Raw genomic sequence first — 27943 nt, forward strand, 5'->3', positions numbered from 1 at the left:
TCTGCTTGAACATGCTACATGAAGCCTGTTAACTATTAACTTGTTACATCTAAAGTTATCCAAAGTGGGTTGATAGGTTAGGCCCCATTGAACAGAATTGCATAGAATTGTTAATGAGATATAACATGTGTGAAGGGAGTCTACAGAGTGTAAATGACTATGCAAAGTGTAGTTCATTTATTAGGCAAGCTTTTATTATTAAAATGGAACCAGTAATACATGCTAAATAATACTACTGTACTATAACTTCATTTCTTAGAAAATGCAATGTATATTTGAGCATATATACTGGATTGTATAGATTGTCAAGATATAGGCTAAGCTATATATTATTCTCGGCAAGATGTCTTTAGGTGTTCCTAAATAATTAGAAATATGCAATCATAAGAAAAATTACAAAGAATAACTATATAGTATATAATCTTGATAGATAATTATTAGAAAACAAATTTCTCAATGTCAAAGCTATAATTGAAATCTTTTTTTTGTAATTGAAGTTTTGAGGGAAATCATTTTGGATTAAACATTAGTAGTGTGGTTTTATTTGTACAAAATATTGAAAGGCTGAACATTGAAAGATTAAAACTTGTCATGCGATTATTCAAGAATATGGCTAGATTTTTCTGTTTATTTTAAGTAAGACAATGAAGGAAACAAGTCGAGCAGTTTCTTTCTAGATGAAAATGTATTGTGTCATTGAAAAAGATTTCCAATTCCACCCAAGAAAACATTTAAGTATGTTAGTAATATCTGACTCTTTTAAGCCAAAAGTAATTTACTAAGAATAATCTGACTTTAAAAAGTCGCTGTGAAATCTTCTGTTTCTTAGGTTATAATTTTGAATCTTTAGAAGGCTACATAATTTTTCTCTTAACTTGTACAAGGAGAGGGAGTATACCTTTTTCTATAAAATTTTTCTTTCACTGATGTTATTTTGTTGTCCCCTAACATTTGTATGTAATAGGATAGTACAAAGTACTGTAGACTTATTATTCAAAGGAAACATGTCCTTTCAGAGATCCTTTGTTGTCTAGACCTTTATTTTACCAGCAGTCATGAACAGATTGTACTTAACTATTGAGATTAATATGGCTGCAAGGCATCATTTAAAAAATAATTTTAAATATCATGCTTGGAAAATATGAAGGATAATTAAAATCTGGTGTCTAATATATAAAATAGCCATTTTAATGCAAATATCATTTTTATTTATATTTTGATCACTTTATCGTAATAATAAATCTATTGGTCCTTTTTTTTTCTAAAAGAACCTACTTATGATTTCAGATGGATAAAGGCAGCAGTCTTAACCTTTAGCCCATATATTGTGCATTTAAATACATACATATAATAAAACTTCGTTATTTTAGATTAGGCTCTTTTAGGATTCTGGATGTAGTTTGTACACAAGTTGAGTAGAAGTTCAATTTTATTACCTAAAAAATTCATATTATAAATACATTTTTAAAAGTATATTTAATCTTGCTGAGGGTGTCTTAGTTAAGGTTACCATAGTATACTTGACAGCCTGGGTAGCCTAAACAACATTTATTTCGTAACCATTCTGGAGGCTGGAAGACCAAGATCAGGTTGCCAGTGTGGTTGGGTTCTCGGTGAGAGCCCTCTTCCTTATTGTGTCCTCACATGGGCTTCCTTAGTTTGTGGCCTAGAAAGTAGGTCTTTTACCCTTGGGATAGTGGTCAGTAAGGTAACCAGGCAACCAAGGTGAACTGTGCTGTCTGCAGAAGCCCTCTGGAACTCAGTGATACAAAAAAAGGATTTGAAAGAAATAGTTTGTCACTGTGGCATGAAAGAGAGGGCCTTTAGATTGCACAATCTGAAAGACTTCCTCCTTTCCCCAGCCCTTCTGGAACCTCCTGCCTGGTCCAGGAAAATCTGAGCCCATCAACCCAAATTACAAAATGTACTGATATGGCATCAATTCAAACATACTACTGTAAAAAAGAGGAAAGAAAAAAACATGAGAAAGAGAAGCAAACTGTACTGGCAGATGAAATCTTACGTGGTGGACTCCTTGTACCTGAGTCCATCGGTCCTCTGTGTCTTCAGCATATTACCTTGAATGATGGAGCTTGGTTTTTTGGTGTCTTTCGCTAAAAAATTGTTCTTGAGGATAGAGTCTGTTGTTCCAGCAGAAAACATAGTACCCATGGCCTTGAAGACCTTTTGCACTTTGGAGAGGGGGTGAATACTTTAGATAACAGCATTTGTCATGATTTGGAAAAGGACTGCCATCAAAATCTCTCTAAATTAAGATAAAGTGGTGTCAACTAGGATTTCCCCTGGTTTGTAGCTTCATATTTCAGAGAATTGTTTAACTATCTTCTGAGAAACACTTCTTACCTATTTCCTTGCTCAAGAGAATGAAAACCCTAAGACTTCTGCACTCGCCCTTTCCCTCTCACCCTCTCTCTCCCTAAGAAGTCAAAGAGTTCACTATAATAATTTTCTGAATTCTTTGATGAAATTACTCCTATTGATCTAATTCTGCTTAAACCAAATGATAAATGGTCCCTGAAATATGATTTCTTTCTTTCTAGCACAACCAGTCAACACCTTAGTTTGGAATACAAAGATAGCAGATATAAGCTATATCTTTTACATCTTATATGTCCTATAAGTCAGGTATAATTCCTAATTTTTTTAATACCTATGACTAACTTAGTATTTTAAAGTATTTTTATTGGTCAGAACATTTGATAAATGAAAAAAAAATCTAATTCTAACTTTTAAGGTAAAAGAATCTAGTTGATATGACCACTGGGCTCTTTTTCCTGAATGAATTTCTACTCAGCAAATTTTGTGAATTATAAATAATGTTATTTCTAATATATTAACTGTCTTACAAAGAATCCTTGTCTAAATGGATTCTTTTCCTTTCATAGTGCTCCTGACACCCAACAACTCTCCCTTCCCTTCATACAGAGAGATATGAAGAATCAGTAGCTTAAAGTGAACCACTGTATTTATAGTCAGTTATTTGTATTAACATACACTTGATCCATTGGAAATTTCATTTCAAACTGTATTACATGTATGAGGTTATTTTTATAATAGTGTTCTTCATATCCTAGAATGGTGATAATTGAAAGTATTGAACTCTTCCTAGTTGATAAGCAACTGCATAATTTGAGTTTCACTTTGTCAGACTACTTTTAAAATTATAGTTAAAATTTTCAATAAATATAAATTTATTTATGTACTTTATAAGCAACATTGGTAGGTAGTTTATAAACAACATTATGTGGACTCTGAAAAAATGAAGCAAGGTATTTTGGGTGATTTCAATAATGGCAGTAGCAGATAAATAAAATCTAATTTGCCATTTCTTTTCAGGATGTCTTCACTTTAGATTACTATACTTTATAATCTTTTGAGTACCTCTCTAATGAATGACAAACTGTTGAAATTTAACTTAAGTACTTATGAAATAGTTTCCCTTAGTAGCTATGCATCTTTAGGTTTTACTTTTATTCATGCCATGTACACATACGGAGTTGTTTTACTTTATTTTAAGCTACTTTGATTTTGCCTTACTAAATTATGTTTTACCTTATAAAATAGTTGAAATGTGCTTGCCCTTTTCAGGTATTTTGGTAAAATTCTATTTAAAACCAGTACTAGTTGAAAATGTTTTTTCAGCTTTCAGTTTGCTGCTTGGAACCATTTAAATTAAAGAATTGTACTAATATGCCCTTCTTACCTGATACCCGACTGGGAAATCTGAGTGCTGTTTCTCATATATAATAACATTTCTTTACATCCATCTCTAGGTTATGTATATATAATAGATAAATCCACAGCATCCTTTCCTTCTCATTAGCTATGTATTTTCCCTGATGGTAAAGATTGTTATTCTTGTAAGCATTGTACCTTGCAACATAAAATGTGAAGGCATCAACACTTTCTTATAAAATTATCTGGTCCCAGAGGCAGTACATTGCTTTACCTCATTGAATTACCCAAAGAAGACTTACTGTTCCTCTCTCTCCCCACAAAAAGGGCTTTTCAGTGCGTCCATGTTCATATCTCAATATTCATCACAGTTCTAAGACTTGCCTCATGCTACCTGTCTGCAGCTGCCGCCTTGCTTTTCTTAATTAAAGAAAAAGTCATGAGAACAACTTTTATGTTTTTGCAGTCAGCGAGTATAAGCAGGTTAAATCTCTCTTAGCTGGTTAACTGAAGTCTTTCTATTGTTGGACTCTCTTATGTTGTTCTGTTGACTTCTCTTGTCTTCTCTGCTCTCTCATCCTTCCTATTCTCATCCCGGTAATTCACGTATCAAATCAGACTCCTGATGCAGAAATTCTAGTCTTAGAAAGAGGCTATTTTAAAATTAAAATTATTTTGAGTATCACTTGCTAGAAAGTGAAAGGAGACTCTGAACTTGTGAGCTCTAAAATAATAACCAGACTTTAGGCAGTGAAGTGAAATATTTAAGTTTGATCTTAGAAATAAATTCACTTGGGCTCTACTAATCATAATCAGAACATTTACAAAACAATGTTTGCTGACTGTTGTGGCACAGATGCTTTCAGGTGTTTTAGTTCTAGCTAAGGGTGTAATACAGCAATACTTTTAAAATTTGCATGAATACCTCAAGTTTATTTTTCTGAAACTAGACTGAAGAAGAATTTTAATTTTAGGAAGCTGTTAAGCTTCTTCATTATTTCTGTTATGCCTCATCTGTCATCTCATTTGTAGAAATCCTACTTTAAATTTTCCGAGACCGGGTAATCTTTATCTTGTTTAGATCGAGCTAGAACTTCAGCTGTCGGTTTTGGTTTTGCATATCAAACTATTTTATGGCAAAGTAATCTACATATAAATTTGCTTCATATCCACTAAAAACTCTACATGATATTTCTCAGTATTTTTTTAAGCTGACTTAATATCAGTGATTAGTTCTTCCCTAAGGAGGTGTGTTGTTTTTTGGTTTTTTCCTTCTGTTTTTTTTTTCCTTTTGTTTTTTACTTACCAAGCATCCATTGATCACTCACCTTGTGTCAGGCACTGTACTAGAGGCTTGGGATTATAATATAAAATGTTATATGGTGACATTTCATGGCATTTGATAAGAGAGTCTTAAAATATGAAAACTTTTATCAGTGGTTCCAATGTTGAGTTGTATATTGAGAGCACACATCTGGAGAAATTCCCTGAATACTTGCATGTGAGTTTGCACTTAATATGCAAGCCTCTACTTTCAGGATTGAAAAGTCTTCAGTAGTCAGAAGATTACTGCACTACATAGTTCCTGTGAGCCTGTTGTAGAATTTGCCAGTTTGTCTCAGTTTCTCGTGGTTTAACTGCCTCACACCTGCTGCCTTTTTAAGACTATGGGTTCCCAAGGCAGGGATCATCTTTTTGTCTCTGATAGCTGGCCTAGAGTCTGGCATACACTATAAATACATGATATATAAGAAACGATTCAATTTTATAAAGAGAAAGAAGGTAGGGAAGAGCCAACATTGAATAGAGGTTTGACCTAATTTTCTTCTCTTGTTGACTTTCTCTTTTTTCCCTTCTTGTTCCTCCTTTCAAAGAAGTAGGCCATGTTGATTTAAGGGGTACTCTGCACACCTGAAGAGGTTGGATAGCGTTTTGCAAGCCCCGAACTGATTTTATCACTCAGAGTTGATCATGTGGGGAATTAATTATCCTTAACCAAACTTCTTAATTATTAAAACGGTGCCTATACAGCATGAGAATTAAGAACAAAGAGCCATAGGAAGAGAAGTTTGATTCCCAGTTCGACCTTTTACAAGCTGTGTACCCTTAGGCAAATTAGTAATTAATATTAGCTTCCATATCTATTAAATGGAGATAATAATGGTACCTAACTCATGGGATTCTATGACAAGATTAAATGACAATTCTAAATTCCTAACACTAAAGAAGTAATCAAATTAAAATTAATACCAGAGAGAAGACCAATGTAATGTAAAATTGAGCTTAGCACAAGGGCCTTGCACACTGAAGTTCTCAGGGAATAACAACTGTAATTATTATTATTATTGTTGCCATTGTAACTCTCAGCACTAATTTATAGTAATACAGTCGGCCTTTAAACAACACAGGTTTGAACTGCCCAGGTCCACTTATTTGCAGATTTTTTTCAAGAGTAAATACTACCATCCTACAGGATCCATGGTTGGTTGAATCTGTGTATGAGGAATATGTATAGGGAGGGTGGACTGTGAGTTATACTCAGCTTTTTGACTTTGTTGAGGGTCGGTGCCCCTAATCTCTGTGTGGTTCAAGGGTCAACTGTGTATCATTTCATGTATATGTGTATACACACACACCTGTAATACACACAAATATGTACATACTCAGCTCACTATTTACAGCATCTCATTTCTAATCTAACTACTCAGAGATTTACTTACTCCTCAGAAGATTATTTTGTTACTATGTGATCAAAGAAAAAGAGTTAGGTTTTCTTGAGAGATATTTCACCCAGGCTGTAATAGAGCTTGGAAAATTATAACTTCCACGTTAGTGGATACTTTTATAGCATCCAGATAACTCATCTCTGCTAATTATGTCAGTTGGTCTCTATTTCCCCCTCTGACGATCCACTTCTCTTTTTCTCCCTCTTTCATACATGCAGACACACATTCTGACAGGTTTATATTTTTTAACTCAATTATTTGTCATTAAAAAAACTTCAGTATTTTGTAAAAGGCAATTAATGTTTTCTTTTTTTTAAAACATCCTGTGTGTTGGAAATATATACCTTGGTAATTTAATGTATTCAACTGATTTAGATTGAGCAGACATTAATTAAGGAATACATTATTTCATGTAATCCTCAAAAGATTTCTGTGAAGTAAGTCATAACTATTTGCCCAACAAAATATTGAAGCTACTGAGGAGTTAAGTGAGTTGCCTCAGGTTATGCAAGTAATAAGCACCGCAGTTAAGGATCGGACTTACAGTGTGATTTCAAGCCACCCTTTACACAGCATCATAACAGCCTGAACAAAAAGGACCTAGAAATCTTCATTGGTGAGTCATCTGTCTGAGAGTAGATTACTTCCATAAATAGTGTCCATTCTCTAGTGATTTTTAGTTGATTCAACTTCAGAATGATCATTCCTAACCTTGTAACCCTTCTTGTTAACGGGCAGAGTTGGGAAAAAATAAAAAGTTACAGATCTCTGAGAAAAGAAAAAGTGTTGAAGTTGGGAAGGTATCAGATAAATGGAGGGCCAGGTAGCTTTAGCAAGGAGACTAGGAGAGCTCAAGAATGTATGTATAGCAATACAGATGAATTGAAAGGTGGATAAACTTGTACCCTCAAGACTGGATCTTCTCCATCCAGTGGGAAACGAAAGTGTTTTTTGGAGTGAGAAGAGAAAAGAATGGGGCTGAGAAATTTAGAGAGAGGAGGAGGTCTGGAACAAGCTCTGGCGGAATCAAGAAGAGAAGAATGTTTGAAGTTGTTGACAGACTTGTATTTTAGGAATAGATATTTTGGAGCTTTCTAAAATTGTGATAAAACATGCATAAAATGTACCATTTTAACCATTTCTAAGTGTACAAATCAGTGATGCTAAGTACATTCTCAGTGTTGTGCAACAGTTTACAGAGCTTTTTTTATCGTCTCAAACAGAAATTCTGTACCCATTAAACAATAACTCCCTGTTCCTTTTTCACCTTGGTCTCTGGTAACCACTATTCCTTTCTATGATTTTGACTGTGCTGGGTACCTCATATAAGTGGAGTCATACAGTATTTGTCCTTTTGTGACTTATTTCTCTTAGCATAGGGTTTTCACGGTTCATCAGTGTTGTAGCATGTTGGTATTTCATTTCATTCCTTTTTAAGACTGAATAATATTCCATAAACAAAATATATACCACATTTTGTTTTTCAGTTGTTAATGGTCGTATGGATTATAACGTTGTTGTGAACAATGCTGCTGTGAACACTGGTGCAGAAAGGAATGGGTTTTAAAACTACATCTTAAAAAATCTTATGAAATGACTACTTAATTATACTTCCATACTGTTTAACTCTTTCTGAAAACCTGGTTAGATTATTTGAGGAAGAGATAGCATTGTATGACAACCCCTCATGGATTTGCTGAGCACATTCTGAGGTTATAATGTCCATAACCCACTTGAATTCATATCAGTCACTTAACAGAGTGGAAAAAATGAATGGAAAAGTATTGTGATTGTTAGGCAACCTCCATCCCACTTTTTGGGAATAACTGAATTAGTTTCACAATAAGGATATGAGGATTTTCAGTCATTTATAAAATGTGGTCCTAGACAGCTTGGTAACTTTTAGTTTATATTTGTGGTTTTTAAGAAATGTTAAAATTATCATATTTTATAGCACTGCCAGCACTGTCTAGTGAAAGTATCTTTCTTACAGATATCTCATGATTTCCTAGAATCAGCCGTGAGATTCTGGACCTTTGTCTTGAATACTTAGACTAGATTATAGTTGCTACATTACTGAGGTTGAACTGTCTCGCACGTTATGTTAACTTTTGTTAGTTGATCAAGGCATATGTAGAGGATAAATACAGTGATTTATAAGCAAAGTAATTTATGTGCAATTCAGTGTTCTAGTCACATTTAAATCTGAAGTCATTAAAAATAGTTCTAATATTATGTCATTTGTCATCAATATGTTTTGAATAGATATCAAAATAAAGGATAAAATGAACTGTCATAGTTCAGATTCTTTTACATGAGCTATTCAGCTAGGTAAAAAGTTCCTTCAGGGGCTTTACAAACTAAACCAGTCAACAGTTTCTTTGAACAAAGGAACATACTGATTGACTTAAGGCAGGAACTGTCCGTTAACTCACAATAGGCTCATTCATATTTATAGAGTCCTGAAAATGATAAAGAATTAATTACTTTAAAAAATAATGATAGCTAGTACATGACCAGCAATGAAAAAATACTAATTCAATACCTGCTGTAATCTATATTTTAAGAAGAGGGATGCATATGTAATATTTACTAGGGGAGTTGTCAAATTAAAATTAATAGTAGAGGGAAGCTCGGTATACTGTGTAGTCCTATCAGTGAGGCACTGAGGCAGTTCTCTGTAGTTTCGGTTATGGTTCATGTGTCAGTCATCATTTTGTGGAGAGTTCTGTGAAGCTGAAATTCAGATCTGCAGTAATTCTTTTCAACGTGGAATATAACAGCCTCAGTCATTCTGGGATGTGTGATTTAAAAAACAACATTTTTCTCTTTGATTGATCATAGCTATTATTGAAATAGCTGGTAACATGTGACATGGTGCTATAATTTAGACTGAAAAAAATGAAATTGTGAATTGTATCCACTCAGCTTAAAACTTCTGTTTCTAGTCTCTGCAGCATCTTTTATACTTTTCTGCAGAAATGGCTTCTTAACATAATGTTCCTACATTTTCCCAGGGGAAAAGGAGGACTTCACAGTCAAATTCTTGTTCAAAGTATTCAAGGGAAACTCATACAATAAAAATAGAGGGGGAAAAATAAAATAAGGTTCAGAATTTCCCAATATAGGAAATGAACATTTTATTTATTTTATTTTATTAACCTTTTAACAAATACGCTTTACACATACATCATGGGATCAGTGTCAAGGAGATGAAAATTTATGGGTATGATGGTGATTCAGGTGATTTCAGGTGTTTAGATTGGAAGCTAATCCCTACATAAATCATTCTCCCCTCTCTTCTTTTGTAGGTAGAAATAAGCTAAAGCAAAAAACTAGGTATGGAGCTCAATATGTTTAACGATTTCCCTGTTAAAATCCACTTTTCAAACTATTCTGTTTCATGTTTACACAGACAATTCTTCAAATAAGAACTCAGCTATCCATTTAGAATGATCAGGGTGGATGGATTTAGAATTATTTGTAGACTCAGTTTACAATATGGCCTGTGAACATTTGTAGACTTTCTTTTTTAAAAAATATGTTTAACAAAATTTGGAAGATGAAGTTTATGTATTTTTATAGCTTTATTGAGGAGTAATTAATATATGGTAAATTGCAGATAGTTAAAGTATACATTTGATTTTTAAGTGTGAAATCATCACTCCCAGAACAAGGTGATGAACATGTCCATCACCCCAAAAGTTGCCTCCTGCTGCTTGTTAAGCCCTAAGCCCTCCCTCCCTGTCTCCTCCTACACCCTTTACTCTGTTTTCTGGCAGCTACTGCTATTGGATATCCATTTTCTAGAATCTCACAGAAATGGAAACATACAATATGTGTGTGTCCCTCCCCTCTTCCCACTTTGGCTTCCTTCAACATTAGATTCATCCATGTTGTTACATGTGTTAGTAGTCCATTTCTTTATTGTCGTATAGATACATCACAGGTTACTTATCCATTCTAATGTGTGTGAATGGACATTTGAGATGTTTTCAGTCTTTGGCTATTTTGAATCAAGTCACCGTGAAACTTGGGTACAAGTCTTTCCATAGACATATGCTTTCATTTGTCTTGAAATGGGGTTGGCAATTTTTTTTTCACTAAAGGACCAGATAGTAAATATTTCAGGCTTTATGGGCACTGTGGTCCCAGAGCCACTTCTTTTGTTTCCCTTCTCTCGGGTACCACTGTGCTACCTCTTGTCTGGTTTCTGAAAACCATTGTATGACGTTATAGTTTTAGTTGTTTAGTGGGAGTAGGGCCTAGGTCAGCTCTTGTTACTCATATGTTGGCTCGGAGTGGAAAATTTGTCTATACATTTTTAATGCACTTATGTTTCTTTTTGCAATTTTAATGCCTTTCTGTTTAAAACCGTTATGCCCAGACATGTGAGTTCTGTATTTTCGTATTATCTTTATGCCGTAGACTATATAGCTCTATTACTAAGAAGGGGATGAGTGGCTTGTGGATTCCCTAGAAGCTTTCTTTAAAGATTTAAGTATTTCTTAAAATACTCATCTATTTATAAGGAATATTAAAATATGTTAATATACCAATTAATATTGTACCCCTCATTTAGGAGTCACTCTTACTCTCTTACTGATTGCTTATGTTGGTCTTTGTGCTTTTTATATTAAGACCTTTTATACTATGAAATATAATACACATACAGAAAAGTACATAAAACATAAATGATAAATGTACAACTTAATGAACTTTCATGTATCCAACACACATTGAACCACTACTCAGAACAAGAAAGGAAATATTGCCAGCATCCTAAATACCTCCATTATGCTCTTTCTTATTCACAAACTTCTCTCTTCCAGCAAAGATATACCAGTTATCTGTACTTCCATGATTTTTTTTTTGATTTCCTGCTCTTTTTTATACTTCTGTTACTTAGATATGCATCTCTAATCTTTAGGGTTTGGTTTTGCCTGGTTTTTAACCTTACATGAATGCAACCCTATTTATATTTGACTTTTGCTCAGTGTTATGATTTTGAAATCATCCATAATGTATGGAATTCATTTCTTTTCACTGTTATATATATGTAACAATTTTATATATAGGCATTTGGATGGATGGCACTTGGGGGTGATTACTCACAATAGCCAGTCATATTTGTATGTGAGCTTCAGGACACGTGCACGCACATGTCTGTTGGGTACCTAAAATTGGAATTGCCGGGTCCTAGGGTATGTGTATATTCAGCTTAGGAGATAATGTGTGTTATAGATTTCTTCTACTTGGTGGCTTCTTTCAGTGTCATTATAATGTCTCTCTAAAAAAAATTCTATCTCCCTCACCCCCCCCAATTTTATTGAGATATAGTTGACATATAACATTGTATTAGGTTAAGGTGTACAACATAATGATTTGATATTGTGAAATGATCACCACAATAAGTTTAGTTAACATCCATCACCTCACATGGCTACAGTTTTTTTTTTCTCGTGATGAGAACTTTTAGATCTAATCTTTTAACAACTTTCAAATATACAATATAATATTGTTAACTGTAGTCACCATGCTGTATGTTACATCCCTAGAATTTATTTGTCTTTTAACAGAAAGTTTGTGACTTTTGACTGCCTTCACCCATTTCCTTCACTCCCCACTTTTGACCATCACTGATCTGTTCTTTTTCTATGACTTTGGTCTTTTTAGAGTCCACATATAAATAAGTGAGGTGATGTGGTATTTTTTATTTTAAAATAATTTTAGACATATAGAAAAGTTGCAAAAATAGTACAGAGTATTCCTGTATATCTCACATATGTTTCCCTTATTGTTAACTTTGAGAAATAAACCTTGCTACAATACTAAGAACTTCTCTACATTCCTTATTCTAATTTTGCTGCTTTCCCCACTAATATCCTTTTTCTCAAGGATCCAACCCAGGATCCCACACTGCACTTAGTTAGTTTTCACGTCTCCTTAATATAATCTGTGACAGTATCTCACTTTTGCTTTTCATGATCTTGACACTTTTTGAAGAATACTAGTCAGTTATTGTATGGAATGCCCCTCAGTTTGATTTTGGGGGGAGGATATTTTTTGGCAGGAACACAATGGATGTGATAATGTGCCCTTCTAGGTGCATTATATGGTGTTTAGGGGGTGGAAGGGTCTTGTTGGTAATTTTGATTATTCAGTTAAGTTAGTCTGCTGAGTTTCTGTACTCTAAAGTTGCTATATATATAATATATATGTAATAATCAATGAGTATTTTCTGGGGAGAAACTATGAGGCTAGGCAAATAACATGTTTCTCATCCTACCTTTGTCTTTCAATGGTTTTTGCCTGTAACAATCATTACTGCGGTGTTTTTCAGTTTCAATTTGATGAATATTTAAAATATGATGAATTCAGTTTCCTTCATTTTCTTCAGTGCATTAATTGGGATTGAACTGTAAAGAACAACTGTCCCCTCTTCGTCCTATATTTATTTACATTAGTAAGGACTTAGGAATATTTTACTCCATGGGTTATAACCCAGCACTGTGATTTTATTTTGCTATTTTGACTTAGGTCATTGGGAGCACCTTCAGTTTGGTTTCTGTGTCTTTTTGACGTACCCTCTTCACGTTTCATACCTCCTGGGCTTATCTTCTGGGCTTATCTTAAACTTTCCTTCCCTGTGTCTAGGAATCAGCCCTTTCTCCAAGGAGCCCAGTTTTGTTTTGTTTTTTTCTTCCCCTTTTTAATTGGAGAATGATGGTTAGAAGCACAGATCTAGGTTCTAGGCTTGGTCGTTGCTGCTAGGGGCTATTACAGACCCTCACAGTTGTATCATATACTGACATGCACCTCCACACACACTTATATATATTTCTTTATCTGTGACTATATTAAAAACCAGGAGTTCCTACTAATAGCTCTGATTGTATCCCAGCATCATCATGTTAATTCTATCCTTTCCCCTTTTCTTATTTAGAGTCCTTTGTACAGTGAGCAATCTGCATCTCCTTATCCATGATATATTTACTTGTTTGTTAAATCCTTGCGTACAATGAAGTATTTTCAGTAACTAACCCATAACCCTGTGAGAAACAAGTTTACAAACTCAAGGACTATATTTGTGTACAGTTCTTTTTATCTGTAGCCTTACAGATTATCATCAAAATTCTGTTTTCTGAAGTTACTCAAGTTAGTTCTTTTTCATCCCCATCCTCCTTAATAATGTGGGATATTACTCATTTGTATCTAGTTACACATTATGTTGGCATTAATTCTCTGAGTGTTGGTTGCTCAACATTTCTTACATACCTTTGCAAAATGATTTAACTTTCTGTTGTTTACTTCAGAATTGTATTTATCCTTCTTATTTATTATTTCTGTTATTTATTTCACCCAATGTATATTTCACAGGCATCACTTTCAGGTAATTTATTCCTATTGGCACACAGATTCTTTATTTAAGCATGTTATTGCTATTGATGGTGGTTTTCTGCTTTTTTTTTTTTTCTTCATGAAAATCTAGAGCATTTTGTTATTCTTGCACCAGTGTTTAGAAAGCAAACCAAAAGAGAAAAGTATAGGCTATGAAAAGTCTGTAAGGATAATAATAAACTCATTGGTTCATCCGAGTTTCATCAGGGCCTAATAGTATATGCTGCTTTTACTTACATTTGACTAGAAGTCTCAGAATAATGCAGGCCTTCTCAATAATGTGCATTTTCTCAAATTCAGAAGAGCCCTATTGATCCCATATTAAGTGCATTTGCTTTCTCTTTTTTTTCCTAGTAGTAAGTGTATTGGATAGAGTCTGCTCTTTGGAGAACTTGCTCTTTGGTGTAGAAGTAGGATTTTGTTTAAGTCAGTCAGTGTTCAAGATACTGCAAGTTTTTTCAAAGTATTTTGTTGCAGTGGAAAAACATATCAGTTAGTGGGTAATGTAATTATGGCCCGTAGACAGAACAGTTAATTTTGAGTTATTGAGCTTATTTTTAGAAAGATCCCCTTTGCCTTTTTTAACTTTTAATTTGAAATAATTATAGACTCAATTTCCTTCTAAAGCAGTTTTTTCTAAGCCCCATATATCATCAGTGAATGATGGTGAATGAGGTTCTTTTAAATAATGTTCATTCTATTACCTGGCAAGTTTTATTTATCCTTTATGTGAGAAACTTTTCTGGAAATAATCTTGTGGCTTTCTTTGCAGGGCAGATACTTACTGATATTTGTATTTGGGAAATTGAAGCAAAATGAACATTATTCTTGCCTATCTTTACTTTCTTCAAAAGCTCTAATATATTTTCTTTTTTTTCTAGCAGTGCCTTCTTATTGCTACTTTCCAAAAATGTCTTTGGTAGTCACACTATAGAAGCATTTAGCTACAAGCAAATATTTTGAGAGTTATTAGCCCATGAATAAAGGTTAAGTTAATGTTCACTTAACGGAAGGGAAATCAGTTACCTGGTAGTTAGTGAGCCATGGGTTCTATTTTAACATACACGTATAAATGCAACTATTAGTGCTGAATTAATGCCTTTACTCTGGGGATTTAAAATGTGTGATTGCTATATTCCATGTAAGTACCCTGTCATAATAAAATGGTGCCTGCCTATTGTTTGACAATAATTATGTATACAATTTGCCAAAATAATTTTTGAAAGGCAAAAACATATAAAGAAGTGTCTCATTTTAAAAGTTGAAATTTGTATTCTCAAAGTATTATTTTCAACATAGCGGGCCTTTAAATTATGATACATATTAAAACCTACTCACATGAAGGTGGTAATATAATTGATGGTAAGGAATTATACGGACATGAATGAGAAAGAGCAGTATTTTAAAAGTGAAATGTATGTATGCTCTGTAACTGATGTATTTAAGATATTTCTTGTTTAGAGGGTAGTTATTAGATAGGCAAGTGGAGGAAGGAGAACACACTAAATAGTATATTGGCAAGCTGCCTAAAATGCATATGCACAGTAATTAGAGGCATATTGATTTTTAAATGTCAGCCAGCTTTTATTCTCTTCCTTTTTGAGTGTCTATTTGTATGAACAGCAACTATTCTTACTTCTAAAAGGGGTTTATCAAGCTTTTTGTGAACATTTGTTATGTAGGGAATAAATTACCACTGCTATATATAGCTAACATTAAATTTGTGATACTAGCAATTTATGAGAGATTTGAAGTTTTGTTGGTTGGATTAATTTCTTATTTGTCAAATGATGGCTAAGAAACTCTCCATTTCACAGTTGAGATTTGGGGACTTTTCTTATACTTTCTACTTGCATCCAGTGAACAAGTGCCTTTAGTCATGTTTATAACCTTTAGCAACATGCTGAAATACATTACTACAGGTATCACATTCCAAACTTAAGTAGCTTTTTGCTAAATTGGTTTAATTTTAATTTATTATTGTGTTTATCATCTATTTGCATTTAGTGGCCTTTAATGCTTTCTAGGCCTTTAAAGAATGCAGGGCACAGAGGATGTTCCTGGGAAACTGAATATCTATCTATCTTATTTCATAAAATCTGAGGTGCTTTAAGAGTGTGCTTTACTAATCTTACAAGACCAAGTCAATAGAAGGTAATGTAGGGTGGGATGGGGACTTTCCCTTCTTTTCTTCTAGGTTCTTTAGTCTAATAATTAAATTGACATACGACAGATTAGCAGGAGAAGAATTACAAATGTAATTTAGTATGTATGGTGTCCCCAAAGAGAAGAGGCTCAAAGGCAAGTTGGGCTTATGTGCCATCCCGAGCTAAGGAGTGGGATGGGGCCCAGTCTTCACAAGGGAGGTGAGAAGAGCAGATGTTTGGTGATTAGAAGTCTGCCCTGCTGTGCAGATAGGTCTTTCAGATAAAAAAGTTATCTCTGGGAATAGTTCTTCTGAACCAGGCCCCCTATCTAAATTCTAAGTTAAGGGAGAGGTAAAAGTTTTTTTCTGAGTCTGCTGGATCTTAATTGCCTTCAGCTCAAAATAATCAACGTCAAAGTGGCATATTTTGGGGTGGCCTGTCCTCCCCCTCAGTAATCACACAATCACCTCACACTATAACCTGGTGACAATGATTATAAGATACCATTGAGTAATAACTTTAATTATGCCCTTCTCATACCCTGCACAACTCCACACTCCACAAATGCACTTCTTCGTCTTCTTCCTACTCCCTTTACCCCTGGATAACCATGTATTTGTTCTCTATGTCTGTGAGTTTGTTTCCTTTTTTTAGATAAGTTCATTTGTGTCCTTTTTTTAAGATTCATATGGTATTTTTCTTTCTCTTTCTGGCTTATTTCACTTAGAATGACCATCTCTAGTTTCTTCCATGTTGCTGCAAATGGCATTATTTTATTCTTTTTTATGGCTGAGTAGTATTCCAGTGTGTGTGTGTGTGTGTGTGTGTGTGTGTGTGTGTGTGTGTGTGTGTGTGTACATGTACATATACCACGTCTTCTTTATCCAGTCAGCTGTCAGTGGGCATTTGGATTGTTTCCATGCCTTGGCTATTGTAAATAGTGCTGCTGTGAACATTGGGGTGTACATATCTTCAAATTATATTTTCTCCAGATATATGCCCAGGAGTGGTTTTGCTGGATCTTATGGTAACTCTATTTTTAATTTTTTAAGGAACCTCCATGCTGCCCTCCATAGTGACTGCACCAATTTACATCCCCACCAACAGTGCAGGAGGGTTCCTTTTTCTCCACACCCTCTCCAGCATTTATTGTTTGCAGTTTTTTTAATGATGGCCATTCTGAGTGGTGTAAGGTGATACCTCATTGTAGTTTTGATTTTATGCATTATTCTTTTAATCCTCCCCTATGTAGTAATTTTACTAAAATTACTAATATGTTAGGTTGTTTTACATTTAAGTTGCTATTCTCAATATTTACCCAATATTTTCTGAAATATAAGAATTATTTCTTTGCTTATTACTATCCCATCATGCAGAAGACAAGAATAATTACATAGAGATTAATTTTTCATAGAAATTATGTTACACAAATTTTGATAATTATAGAACTTTATATTTAATGAAGAGTATTTTATAAGTAATGCTTTTTTTTTCCTTTGTAGGTTACTTCCTCAAAACATTGGCCTTCTCTATGTTGGAGGTTATGACAGACCCTTTGCGCAAATCAAGGTATGATTGTTTATTTTCCAATATACTTTTTCTAGATATAGTTCACTTGTCCAAAACCCACCCAAACCCTGCAAATAACTACCTCGAAAATACTGTGAATGTGAATTATTAATTTCACTTGCTTTTGCATATCTGCTGAAAAAGTAATTCATTTTTTCAGTGAATTGATTAATTTAATAATCTTGCCCATAGTAGAACTGACTTTGACCAAAGCACTTCAGTGATTAGTTAAGAAGAGTACAATTTAGAACCACATTACCCTTTTGACAATAGAATTTTTTGACTGCTTTATTGAGATATAATAGTCATACAATAAAATGTACATATTTAAACTGTACAATTTGACATTGTTACCCTTATACTTGTGAAACCATCACCACAATCAAGATAATGAACATATCTATCACCCCCAACAGTTTCCTTGTGGCCCTTTGAGTACCTTCCTTTTGCCCCTCCTTCTTCCCTTTGAGTTCCCAGGGCAACCACTGATCTAATCATTATAGGTTAATTTGCACTTTCCAGAATTTTATATAAATAGAATCATACAATATTTCTTTCTCTCTCTCTTTCAGCTTCTTTCATTCAGCGTAATAATTTTGAGATTCACCCATGTTGTTACACTTTAGTGGTCCATTCTTTTTTATTGCCGAGTAGTATTTCATTATATGGTTATAGCACAATTTCTTTATCCTTTTCACACATTGGTGGACATTTGGGTTGTTCCTACTTTTTGGTTATTATAAAAAAAGGTGCTGTGAACATTTGTATACAAGTCTCGGGATGGACATATACTTTCATTTCTCTTGAGTAAATACCTAAGACCAAAATGGCTGAGTTAAATGGCAGTTGTATGTTATAACTTTCTCAGAAACTACAAAACTGTTTCCCCACCGGCAGAGTGAGTGCCAGTTCTTCCATATCCTCATCAGCATTTGGTGTGGTCAGTCTTTTTAAGGGTTCAGCCATTCTTATAGGTATAGAGTATTTCACTGTAGTTTTAATTTGCATTTCTGATTAAATGAATTAAATGAATGTTGAGCATCTTCTCATATGCTTATTTGCCATCTGTACATCTCTAGTGAAGTGCATATTCAAAACTTGCCGTGTTTTAATTGGGTATTTTGCTTTCTTACCGTTGAGTTTTGAGCATTCTTTATATTCTGGATGTAAGTCCTTTATCAGATATGGGATTTTTCTTAACAGGGTCCTGAAAGAGCAAAAATTCTTAACATTGATGAAGTTCAGTTTGTTCATTTTTTTTTATGGCTCATTCTTTTAGTGTTGATCTAAGGAAATATTTACCTAACCCAAAGTCACAGAGATTTTTCTCCTATGTGTTTTTCTAGAATCTTTATAGTTTTAGGCCTTATTTAGGTCTATTATCCAATTGAGTTCAATTTTGTATAGGATGCAAGGTTCAAGGTATAGAGGAATGTTGTCCCCCCACAACCCAACCTTTTTTGGCACATGGATATTCAGTTGTTCCAAAACCACTTGTTAAAAAGACTATTCTTTCCATTGTTGAAGTGCCTTTACATCTTGTTGAAAATCAGTTCATCCTTTGTGTGTGAATCTATTTCTGGACTCTTTATTCTGTTGCATTGACCTGTGTGTCTGTCCCTCTAGCAATATCACACTATCTCGACTTTTTGTAGCTGTAGAGTAAGTCATGGAGTCAGGTAGTGTAAATCCTTCAACTGTGTTCTTTTTCAGAGTTGCTTAGGTTACTGTAGGTTCCTTTAATTTCCATGTGAATGTTTGAATCATCTTGTCAATTTTTATAAAAATGCCTGGAATTTTGGTTTGGATCACATTGAATCTGTAGATCTATTTGAAGAGAAGTGACATCATAACAATATTGAATCTTACAATTCATAAAGACCACATATTTCTCCATTCATTTAGATATTAAATGTCTCTCAGCAATATTTTGTTGTTTCAGTGTGTTGGTCTTGTACACTTAAAATAAATTTATCTGTAAACATTTTATATCTGTGATGCTATTATAAAGTATTTTTTAATTTTAGTTTCTAATTGTTCATTGGTAGTACATAAAAAGATGATTAAATTTTATGTGCCTACTTTAAAATCTATAGTTTTTCTATATTCAATTATTAATTCTAGAACCTTTTTTTAGATTTCATAGGATTTTCTACATAAATGATTATGTCACCTACTAATAGACAGTTTTCCTTTTTCTTTTCTGATCTGAATACCTTGTATTGCTTTTTCTTCCTTTACTGCATTGGCTAAAACCCGCAGTACAGAGTTGAATAGAAATGGTGAGAATAGGCATCCTTGCCTTGGTCCTGATCATAGAGGGAAAGCATCCAATTTTTCATCAAAAATAGTTTTTAGTATTAGTAATAGTTGAGGGTTGAATCACAGATTCCAACTAGGCTCTCTTGTTAAAAATGGAGTAATATTATGAACGTTCAAGGCAGTAAATAAAAAGAAAGGTTTGCGGTCATCCTTTTTCTTTGTTATTGTAACTTTTATTAATGTTTTCTGACAGACCTGTAGAATGTATTTTGTGTTTTTTGTTTAGTTTTCTGCTTTTTCTTCACGTTTGTTTCTTGGCGCCATGAATTATTTTTCTCATGTTCATTTGTAGGATGTGATTTTAAATTCCTTTCCACCTGCGTGTATGACATTTTTATGCTTTGAAAAACAAAGATTTTTCAGAATAGACTAAGCCTGAAGAGGACATACAAGATATTTAACACTGAGAAGGTTTAGTCATATTATTGACATTTTAAAATGAAAAATCTTATTTAGATACCATAGCATCAGCATCTCTTTAAATACCTTCATTAATTTTACTTAAGATACTCTTAAGTCCACATCAGCAGCTTAAGTTGTGGATCCTCTTGAACTTTTCTGATTCCCTAAGTAATGACAAGCATTCAGATATGTTTTTGTTTCTATTTTTAATATCCCTGGAAAACAAGTGGAGTTGGCAAGAGTCTCTTCACAAACCTCCCTCACTATCCTGTTCACCAAATTCAACAGTATAGCCAGGAATCCTAATAAGTTTCAGCAGGAACATTTCTGAAAGCCCAATTTTTTTTTCTGTCCATTGGTTTGGAAAATCCTGTTTCTCTGTATTAGAACTGAAATAATGAAAAAGTGACAGGCTTCTCCGATATGTTTAGGGAAGGGTAGAATGTGTGTGTGTGTGTGTGTGCGTGTGCGTGTGCGTGTGCGCGTGTTACAAGTTGTCTCAAAAATGTGTAAGTGGATGTATGAGGATGATTCCTCCATCACTCACCTGATTCATTAACATAACATTTTCTTTATCCAGGCCCCTTCTAATAAGTCCAGTGACAGAGGTCAATCCTTTGTCAACCCTTTATGCCTGGATGATCAACTCAGTAGAAAAAAGTCTATTATTTTAGGTCATCTTTTTCCTTTGATGTTGCTGCAGAAAAGGTTTTTCTCATATACTGTGGAAAGATTTCTTATCCTCATTAATTATTGAAGTTCTTTTATAATTCCTGTGGCTTTTATGAGAATGCTATATTGATCCCTACCTAATTAGGATAATTGTAAATTAATCGGAAAACAGTAAAAAAATCATAGTTTCAGTGCTTAAGATTAGACTAGAAATTTAAGGTTTATTCCCCTCCCCTTGCCTTGCATCTGACTTGCTTTGGACATGAAATACCAGTATTTATTATGTTCATTTTTCTCCCATTAAACTAAGTATAATGATACTTTGTTGTGTGGCATAGATATCAGATGTAACTTTAATAAATGGAAACTTCTTTCCTTTCCTTAAAAGAATATTGGTTGTTGAAAAAAGATTTTTTTTAACAAATCAAGATAGGAAGTTGTCTGAATATTTAGGAAAAGGAATTCTCATTCATTAATATCACAGGACTAAGTGTGTGAGTGGCTTGATGTTAGAGGCTGTGTTTGTTTAAGAGGCATTTTACAGTCGTATTCCTGAAAAGGAGCTCCAATTTATAAATATCAGAAAGAGAAAAACACAAGAAGGATGATAGATATTTGGACAAGTGTTAAATGAGTTCAGAATCTGCTATAGCATTACAGTAGATACCTGTACTATTAGTATATAATGTGAGTTGTTACAACCATTCTTTCTCTCTCTGTCTCTTTCTCCCTGCCTCTCTTATTATTACCCATCTTTTAGTTTTAGTTTTCTGTCCAAGTCTTAGATAAAGATACAAATATGTGCAAACATGGGACTTCATTATGATCTTAGCTAGTACATCTTTATGCTCGTTTCAGGTTTCTTAGGGGAAGTTATGGAAACCATCATGGAAGCAGAAGTCTCTCTACTTTCAACTTTACCTTTTATCTCTTAACATCTTCTATAAGTCATTGGAAGGCTCTTTTTTCAAATAAGCTTAGTCCTTAAGTTTTCAAGGGAAATTTGTCATCTGAAGAACTTGATTTTAAGCATGCATGATGATTCTTTTACTTTATCCTAAAAGATGATAAACTAAATAAAACACTGATCATTTTATGAGTTGTAATACAGAGTAAGGAAAGAATTGCCTCACATATCCACAGCTATTGTCTAGTGCAGTAAATGAAGCAGATTTCATCCTCATCCAAGACCGATTTCTTTCAACTTTGTTAAGATTAAACATAACTGGGCTGTATGTGACTTCGGGTTTTCTTAAGTAAGAGATATGGTTCACTATATCTTCATATGCAGCCTTTGAAATTAAAAAGTTTTGATTAAATAAATTGCTTAATTCCTATTTGTATGCTTTCAAGTTGTCAGGAGTTTTCTGGGGCAGAGGGGTGGTTATTTCTGTATATCTTTGCATTATACCTTTATCTTAATTCAGTGTATATATACAGTATTATTCATAGCTTATTTTTGTAGAGATGGTCAAGTTTAAACAGTAGTTTACACTTTATACCTATTATTCTGCATTGTTTTTGAAAGCATTTTACAGTCCAGTAAAAATCCTAATGCTATTCTCATGGGCTTATAGTCCCAGAGGCTCCACTTAGCAGCCAGAATCTATAAAGCCAAGTAGGACTGAAGCCTGTCAGCATCACTGTTAATCAACTCAGGGGTTGTTATGAAAAGTCTCAAGGCCACAGGGCTGGCCCTCCCTGCAGGGCGTGGTATGAGTTGTCTCTTGCAGTTCTGACAGCCCAAGAAGTGTGCAAAGCTGTGAGGCTGAGTCACAGACAGTTTCCACTTTGACACCGCAGAACGGCTAAAAAATGCCTCCTGTCTTTCAACTCTGAATTCCATGCAGTAGCTGTATGTGAAAAGTAAGGAGTATAACCATTATTCCCAGTCAGTTCTTTTACAGTCAGTGCAGCTGAATTATTCTCTGCCTCAGAGCCTGCTCCCATCCTTCTGAGGGGCTGGTGCCATTAGTCACAGCCTCAGACTCTAAGCTTTCTGAGCTTACATTTAAAAAATCTCTTTACAGCCAAGGAAATATAAGATCGGCGTTTATACCCATATGCCTATGCAATGGATGCAAAGAAATAATGATCTCTTCTCCATTTTTAAAATCATATTTGAAAATCCGTCATACCATTCCCTCAGACTTTTTTCAGTGGAAAAATGTAGACTGTTTCCTTTATAGATATATTGAGCTTAGATTGTGATTTGTTACTTAAAAATATTTTTGAAATGGCAAATAGCTCGTCAATTTTAATTTTTAGGGTAAATTAAATTTAAAGATAAAATATTTATTTGGGGTCTTTTATGAAATACTGAAAAAACTAGGGAAACTGATTTGGTTTGTTTACTGATTGATGATGTTTTAGAAAATATGTGGCTTATTAGATCAGAACTTTTTACTGAAAGAAATTATTTAACGCCCATATTTTAAATCTCTAAAATACCTGAAGTGTTACATCAGATAAAGATGCAGGCTCTAAAACTGAGAGTTCTAGTTTAGTGACTTCCAAACTTTTCACCATGACTTGTAGAAGTGTAAGAAGTAAGTGTATTTTCACTGAGTTCTAATACACATACACATATATATATTTACACACACACAATGTAAACCAAAGTTTCAAAGTAAGAGTGATGTAACAACTATATTTTCCATTCTGTTCTGTTTATTTTCCTGTTGATTTTTAAGTGCTGTCCACAACTCACTAAATTAACTTCTCTCTTGGAAAATGGGCCACGACTCACAGTTCGGCAAACACTGCTGCAGGGTAGGACCATCCAGCTGATGCTGCCATATGCCGTGTTTGTGCAGTGCAAGTGACGATGAGAAGGCTTACCTGCCCCAGAGTTGAGGATAAACCCCCGAGTGACTTTGGAGGGGAAGACGATGAGATGGCATAGTTGCTGGGAGAGAGAGGAAGAGGGTATGGGAGAAGATAAATGAGAAGTGAATTAAGATGCTTTATGGAGCCAAGCAAAGCTATATTCTGTTTCAAAAAATCCTAATTCTCAAGAACAGAAGGGAGCCTTCTACGCCTACTCTGTCTTCCAAGTGATGTTGTGTATTTTGAGGACAGAGAAAGAAAGAAAGGTAAGAGCCCCTTAGATGAAAAAGCAGAAAGAAATGGAGGTGCAAACTTTAGAGAAAGTAGTGGACGTGGATCTAGATTTGTGTGACATACTCATTGAATAATGGCTGAATTTTCTGTAGTACTGTAAATGAAGAGGCAGATTTTCATTGTCTCATATTGCAGTAGTAGGGGCAGACGTGGTTATTTCTTTGTTGAAAGCAGATTCAAAAAGTGAAAGAAGCTTTAAAAAATACCCACAAACTGTTACAGAAGCCGAAAGTCTCTCTACTTCTGTATAGTAGCTGTTAAGTGCTGACAACATTTTATCCTGCACACTTGCTGACAGAGTGCTTCAGGGCCACCACTGGCTCTTTCATGAGCCAGTACTGTAACTCTCTGGGTGTTAAAAGTCATGCATTGTTTCCAACAAGTCGCATAGTAACTGCAGACGTAAGGTTCCAAAAAGTATTCAGTAGTAGTGTTTTCCTGCCATTTTTACCAAGGCGCTTTTGGCAGTGTCATTGCCAAAACTGAGTAACACTTAAGGCCTCTAGTCATACATGTTTCAGTTTCAGTATTCTTCACGTTCTTAAAAAACTTATCTACAAGACTATAAGTCCCATAGGGCTGGGCTGTGTCTTGTGTACTTCAGTATCCCCAGCAACTAGCCTAGAGCCTGAGACATAAAGGCACTAAATAAATATTTACTAACATTATTATTGAAGAACGCTTAGACAACCAAGTATTTGGTTTTTTAGTTGCGGTATAGTTGATACATAACATTCTTTTCGTTTCAGGTGATAACATAATGATCCAAATATTTGTATACGTTGCAAAATGATCATCAGAATAAATGTAGTTAATACCCATCACCTTACAGTTACAAAACATATTTCTCTTGTGATGAGAATTTTTAACATCTACTCTTTTAACAACTGTCGAATATACAATATGGTATTATTAACTGTAATTACCGTGCCGTTATGTTATGCCCCAGGACTTTACCTTATAATTGAAGTTTGTACCTTTGATCCCTTTTATTCATTTTTCCCACCCTCACCCCCTGCTTGTGGCAACCACCAATCTGTTCTCTGTATCTACAGGCTTGGTTTTGTTTTGGTTTTGTTTTTGTATTTTTAACCAATAAGTATTTACTATGAAGTTCATCGAAGTATTTAAAACTCCGGTTCTAATTACATACATATTTACTGCTTTAAAATTTTATTTTCTGATCTCTATTACATCTTGAGGTGGGATATCTTCAAGGCAATATAAATTAATTTTATTTTCTAATATAAAATTGTGGTTGTAAATTATTATTAACACCAGCAGCTTTATTTGAAATGTAGATTTTGTGAATACATTATTCTGAAAACATTTTAAATATAGTCCTCAAATTATTTTCCAATTAGGAAAGTTAGCATTTTTCTTAGCTGGAAATTTGAATTACTTTCAATCTCTCTTGAGCTCGACACTTTATAGAAAAATATTAGAAATAATTTTAGCATATTCTAGTTCTTTTTGCAAACCAGATTTATATATGAAGCTGAGTTCTTGTTGAAGGAAGTTTGGAGAGAAAAAGACTAAACAATTATTTTTTGTAACTTTGAAATGTTCTCGAAAATAACAGTGGTGTTATGCTCACTTAGATATTTATAACGCAGTGGACATCCTATTTTGGTGAAAGGAAATAATATGGTATTTCTTATCTTGTTGGTTTTTTTTTTCCCTACCAATATTTTACTTCTAAAAAGAATTTCAAAGGCACTGATAACCATGTAAATGTAAGAGTGTACATCTAAAATGACTATTGTTGAAGTCATATTTCTGACACATGCCACAGTTTCTGATTTAGATTTTATATAAGACATCTAGAAGTTACATATTTCACTTTCTTCCCACAAAAGGAGAAAAGTAATCTCCCCTGTAAATAGTTAGGAAGGAATATTTACTTGTCCTCTTGCCTTAATAAAGTTTCAAAAACATGCCACCCCTGTTCCCCCACCTGCTAACGCAGAGATGGCATTAAAGACCTATTTCAAGTGTTCCATGGCCATGATTCAGGCTGTTAGGAAAGGTCCAGACTGGTGTTCTCTTTGTTGACTCTTCAAGAACTGTAGCGGGCTATGAAACTGACTCTAGGTAATACAAATCCATCAATGTTGCCAAAATTGTACTCGAAACTATTAAAGTTGCTACCTCAAGCACCTTTAGAAGTTTGAGACTATTGCAGTATGTGATACCCTGTCATAGATAGGTATTGTAAGGTGTGGGTAGAAGGGATCTTTAATTTTCTACAACGGGAATTTAAAAATACAGTCCAGTAAATCTTATTAGTTCTTAAAATAGTTTTTTAAAGTAGTGAGCTATTTGTTTTCTTCATATCCCCAAATTTCATTTTCTATGTAATTATTTTCCAGTAAGTAAAAATGACAAGTTTGTAGTTGAGGAAATTCACAAACTGTGGTAAATGCAATGAACTATAAGATTTGGGAAAACTATTATAAATTTAAGTTTTACATTGCAAATACAAGTTAGCATTAAGATGCCATTTGGAGATTTACAGTTTTACTAAAATATTTTAGTTGTTACTATTTAAATTCTTTTTATAATGTCACCAGATCAGAACATTTGTGATACCCAGGAAATAGCTTTACAAGTGATCTTTCACTTGCTAAAATAATATGTTCTTTCTGATATTAAAGTACTTTTAATTGTTGTCTGCTAGGTTTTAAGTCTGGTAATACTCAAAATATTAGCAGTGAACACACACACACATATGTATATCAATTCAGTCTGTGGATAGACACATAAAGTGATATTTTAGGTTATTTGACAGTCAAGAATTTCATCTCAATAGAGTGCAGTATTTTAGAATCAGATTCAACTCTCTAAGTCAACTAATAAAAGCAGTTATCTAGTGGAAAACTCACTTAATATGACTTTTTTTTTTTTTTTGGTCAAAGGAGGCTGAGACTTTGAAAAACAAATGGTGTAAAAGGATATTTAAATTAAATGTACCCCTAATATATATCTTTTTCATTTTATCATCAAATGTGATGACCACGTTGATAGCTCTTTGGATATCTCATCTTTTTTTCTTTTTTGTCAGTATTTTAAAACTTTCTAACATGAAAAAGGAAAATGGGATAATTTACTTGTTTAAAACCAAAAGCGTGAACCATTCAGTTAGTACCATTATTAAACAAGCAAGTATCATAGCCAGCACTTGTTGAGCACCATGTGCCAAGCACTCTTCTAATTAATTCCCAAACAACCTGTAAAACACAGGCACTTTTAGCATGTCCAGTTTTGCAGATTAGGAAGACATCGAAGACTGAGTGACAAACCCAAGGTGACACTGCCAACAGGTAGTTTACATTAGGTTGCCTCCTATGGAGTATTACTTTAGTGTATACTGTTAAGTGTACTAGTTACTATTTATGTTGCATTATCAGATACAGCATATGACTATAATTCTTGAAGCCCTTCTGAGTGTTGCTTGTACAGTAGGCCAAAATTATCAGTGTAATTGATACAGTACTAGTTAAGACACTGACTGGACTAAGTGACTTGACCAAAGGAAATGTGATTCCACCACAAGGATCAAGGTAGAGTTATTGTGGTTTATTTATATGCAGAGAGATGGGAGGATAAAGAGCTCAAGGTTATAATCTTACCTCAGCTGCTTATTTAGTCATTGTTGAGTGTCTGTGTTCACTAGTTGTTAATGGTAAGAGCTGAGAGTTCTTGTACTGGGAACATTTGTGAATCTCTGAGATATTAAAAGGCTTCTAATTACGGTATCTTCTGATATCGTTATGAAGTGTTTTCCTTTTTGTTCCCAGAGCATGTATTTTAAAGTTTATTCTGTTATCTATTTCTCTCAGCCATCATTTTTTAGAAGGGCCAACCCTCCTTGTTGTTTTTCCT

At 34.0% G+C, this 27943-nt stretch overlaps 1 protein-coding gene across 4 annotated transcripts in view; it reads left to right on the plus strand.

Moving 5' to 3' along the window:
- Positions 1-27943, plus strand: part of RNGTT (RNA guanylyltransferase and 5'-phosphatase) — a 264777-nt gene that overhangs the window by 205134 nt on the left and 31700 nt on the right. For all 4 annotated transcript variants that reach the window (XR_010381315.1, XM_064486867.1, XM_031456025.2 and 1 more), the window contains exon 14: positions 17473-17539. Coding sequence is in view for 3 of the 4 variants with exons in the window: in XM_064486867.1 (XP_064342937.1) it covers positions 17473-17539 (67 nt within the window). In the remaining variant the exon portion in view is untranslated. The remainder of the gene's footprint in view (positions 1-17472; positions 17540-27943) is intronic.

Source organism: Camelus dromedarius, chromosome 6 (genome assembly GCF_036321535.1).
Source record: "Camelus dromedarius isolate mCamDro1 chromosome 6, mCamDro1.pat, whole genome shotgun sequence".
NCBI classification, from domain to species: domain Eukaryota; kingdom Metazoa; phylum Chordata; class Mammalia; order Artiodactyla; family Camelidae; genus Camelus; species Camelus dromedarius.